This window comes from Oncorhynchus keta, unplaced genomic scaffold (genome assembly GCF_023373465.1).
Source record: "Oncorhynchus keta strain PuntledgeMale-10-30-2019 unplaced genomic scaffold, Oket_V2 Un_contig_18876_pilon_pilon, whole genome shotgun sequence".
NCBI lineage: Eukaryota > Metazoa > Chordata > Actinopteri > Salmoniformes > Salmonidae > Oncorhynchus > Oncorhynchus keta.
Genome location: NW_026281156.1, coordinates 1,268 through 5,000, shown reverse-complemented (window position 1 = coordinate 5,000; position 3,733 = coordinate 1,268). Strand labels below are relative to the sequence as shown.

General features: G+C 51.3%; 1 protein-coding gene across 1 annotated transcript in view; it reads left to right on the top strand.

Moving 5' to 3' along the window:
• Positions 1 to 2,518, top strand: part of LOC127920295 (caskin-1-like) — a gene marked incomplete at its 5' end in the record, with an annotated part of 9,379 nt that extends 6,861 nt beyond the window's left edge. The window contains one exon of the mRNA XM_052504223.1: positions 1,869 to 2,518. Within this exon, the coding sequence (XP_052360183.1) occupies positions 1,869 to 2,518 (650 nt within the window). The remainder of the gene's footprint in view (positions 1 to 1,868) is intronic.
• Between the last annotated feature and the right edge of the window lie 1,215 nt (positions 2,519 to 3,733).

The window sequence follows — 3,733 nt, the reverse complement described above, 5'->3', positions numbered from 1 at the left end:
CATCACCAAGCTGGGTAGGACACACAGGAGATAGACATCACCAAGCTGGTAGGACACACAGGAGATAGACATCACCAAGCTGGGTAGGACACACAGGAGATAGACATCACCAAGCTGGGTAGGAGATAGACATCACCAAGCTGGTAGGAGATAGACATCACCAAGCTGGTAGGAGATAGACATCACCAAGCTGGGTAGGACACACAGGAGATAGGAGGTCCTTCTGTAGCTCAGTTGGTAGAGCATGGCGCTTGTAACGCCAGGTTAGTGGGTTCGATTCCCGGGACCACCCATACGTAGAATGTATGCACACATGACTGTAAGTCGCTTTGGATAAAAGCGTCTGCTAAATGGCATATATTATTATTATATTATTATTATATATTACATCAGAGATGATAGACAACACCAATCAACCTTAGAGGGATGGTTTAGACATCACCAATCAACCTTAGAGGATGGTTTAGACATCACCAATCAACCTTAGAGGGATGGTTTAGACATCACCAATCAACCTTAGAGGGATGGTTTAGACATCACCAATCAACTTTAGAGGGATGGTTTAGACATCACCAATCAACTTTAGAGGGATGGTTTAGACATCACCAATCAACTGGTTTAGACATCACCAAGCTGGTTGGAGATAGACATCACCAATCAACTTTAGAGGGATGGTTTAGACATCACCAATCAACCTTAGAGGGATGGTTTAGACATCACCAATCAACCTTAGAGGGATGGTTTAGACATCACCAATCAACTTTAGAGGGATGGTTTAGACATCACCAATCAACTTTAGAGGGATGGTTTAGACATCACCAATCAACTTTAGAGGGATGGTTTAGACATCACCAATCAACCTTAGAGGGATGGTTTAGACATCACCAATCAACCTTAGAGGGATGGTTTAGACATCACCAATCAACCTTAGAGGGATGGTTTAGACATCACCAATCAACCTTAGAGGGATGGTTTAGACATCACCAATCAACCTTAGAGGGATGGTTTAGACATCACCAATCAACTTTAGAGGTATGGTTTAGACATCACCAATCAACTTTAGAGGGATGGTTTAGACATCACCAATCAACTTTAGAGGTATGGTTTAGACATCACCAATCAACTTTAGAGGGATGGTTTAGACATCACCAATCAACTTTAGAGGTATGGTTTAGACATCACCAATCAACTTTAGAGGGATGGTTTAGACATCACCAATCAACTTTAGAGGGATGGTTGAATATGAGAAGATGTTGAAATGTTGTACATTTGACTATTTTACTCCCCCGTCTCTCTCTCTCTGTGTGTGTCTGCCTCTCTGTGTCTGTCTGTCTCTCTCTCTCTGTGTCTGTCTCTCTTCTCTCTCTCTGTGTCTGTCTCTCTCTCTCTGTGTCTGTCTGTCTGTCTCTCTCTCTCTCTGTGTCTGTCTCTCTCTCTCTGTGTCTGTCTCTCTCTCTGTGTCTGTCTGTCTGTCTGTCTGTCTGTCTGTCTGTCTGTCTGTCTGTCTCTCTCTCTCTCTGTGTCTGTCTCTCTCTCTCTGTGTCTGTCTCTCTCTCTCTGTGTCTGTCTGTCTGTCTCTCTCTCTCTGTGTCTGTCTCTCTCTCTCTCTGTGTCTGTCTCTCTCTCTCTGTGTCTGTCTGTCTGTCTCTCTCTCTCTGTGTCTGTCTCTCTCTCTGTGTCTGTCTCTCTCTCTGTCTGTTTCTCGCTCTCTGTCTTTCTCTCTGCTTCTCTCTGTCTCTTTCTTGCTCTGTCTCTGTCTCTGTCGGCCTCTCTCTGTGTCTCTCTCTCGCTCTGTCTCTGTCTCTCTCAACCTCTCACTGTGTCTCTCTCGCTCTCGCTCTTTCTCTCTCTCTCTTTCTCTCTCTCAGGCCACCAAAAGAAGATGATGTTAGCAGTGAGGAGACTGGGGAAGTTCCAGAGAGGAGAGAGTATCTCTCAGCCTTCTACCCCTCCTTCTGGCTCTACCCCTCCATCTGGCTCCACCCCTCCTTCTGGCTCCACCCCTCCATCCTCCTCCACTCCTCCCCCCTCTACCCCACTCCCCTCCACTGGGAGGGGTCAGAGGCCCCCCCTCACTAAACCCCGGCCAGGGATTGAGTCCCCAACACACACACCCTCCCCACCTCACACTCCCACCAAGACCCACAAGGCTCAGGCCCACCCCTCCACCCAGCCCCCGCCAGCTGATTCGCCAGTCCAAGAAGGGAGTGTGTCTGTTCCTTTACTCTGTCTGCCAATGGAGGAGGAGCATCGGCGAACTCACAGCCTGATTGGCTACTCGGGGTACGAAGCCGATGCCCTCTCGGTTACAGACTTCGCCCCTAGATACGCCACGGTCTGCCGCAGCAGCTCGGCTCAACGCTCCGACCCCAATGACGCAACTGTCAACCGCAGCCAATCATCAGTCACGCTGCGGCCCAGGAGGAAAGGCCGGCCCCCGACTCCGCCGAAACGGTCGTGTTCCTCCATCTCCGGGGGCGACGGGCTGGGGGAGGGGGCTGGGGAGGGGCTGGGGTAGTAGGGATCAGGGAGAGGAGAGCCAGCGACTGTGGAGGGCTGGCGGAGAGGAGGGGGGAGGGGGGGCTGGTGAGGTCAGAGGGGGCGGGGGGGAGCGTCCGGAGCATCGCCGCCATGTTGGAGACATCGATGGGAGGAGTTGGTCCTGGAGGGGGAGGGGCCAAGACCCTGCCCAGAACCATGGGAGGCAGAGGCAGCTACCTCAACCCTACACAGGTCTGTCTGTCTGTCTGTCTGTCTGTCTGTCTGTCTGTAACACCCACCATTTCATGTTCAGATACAATAAACCTGAAACATTATTTTCATCTCTGAAAAATGAAGCAAATTGGGATTGATTGATTGCCACCAAATTGGCCATTTTAATGAATAGGATTCAGATTATATTCATTAATATAGAACCCAACATCTGATTGGACCAAACGAGTTCCTACCGCTAAACCAGACATGGTCAAAGCCCCCTAACCTAGGGGTCAAAGGACCCAACCCGAGGGGTCAAAGCCCTCTAACCTAGGGGTCAATCCCACCCACAGACCCCTACCCTAGGGGTCAAAGCACCCAACCCTAGGGGTCAAAGCCCCCAACCCTAGGGGTCAAAGCCCCCTACCCTAGGGGTCAAAGGACCCAACCCTAGGGGTCAAAGCTCTCTAACCTAGGGGTCAATCCCACCCACAGACCCCTACCCTAGGGGTCAAAGCACCCAACCCTAGGGGTCAAAGCCCCCAACCCGAGGGGTCAAAGGACCCAACCCTAGGGGTCAAAGCCCTCTAACCTAGGGGTCAGTCCCACCCACAGACCCCTACCCTAGGTGTCAAAGGACCCAACCCTAGGGGTCAAAGCTCTCTAACCTAGGGGTCAATCCCACCCACAAACCCCTACCCTAGTGTAACAGTATACTTTTAAACCGTCCCCTCGCCCATACCCGGGCGCGAACCAGGGACCTTCTGCACACAACGACAACAGTCACCCTCGAAGCATCGTTACCCATCACTCCACAAAAGCCGCGGCCCTTGCAGAGCAAGGGGAACTACTACTTCAAGGTCTCAGAGCAAGTGACGTCACCGATTGAAACGCTATTTAGCGCACACCGCTAACTAAGCTAGCCGTTTCACAACCGTTACAATAGGGGTCAAAGCACCCAACCCTAGGGGTCAAAGCCCCAAACCCTAGGGGTCAAAGCCCCAAACCCTAGGGGTCAATCCCACCCACAGACCCCATA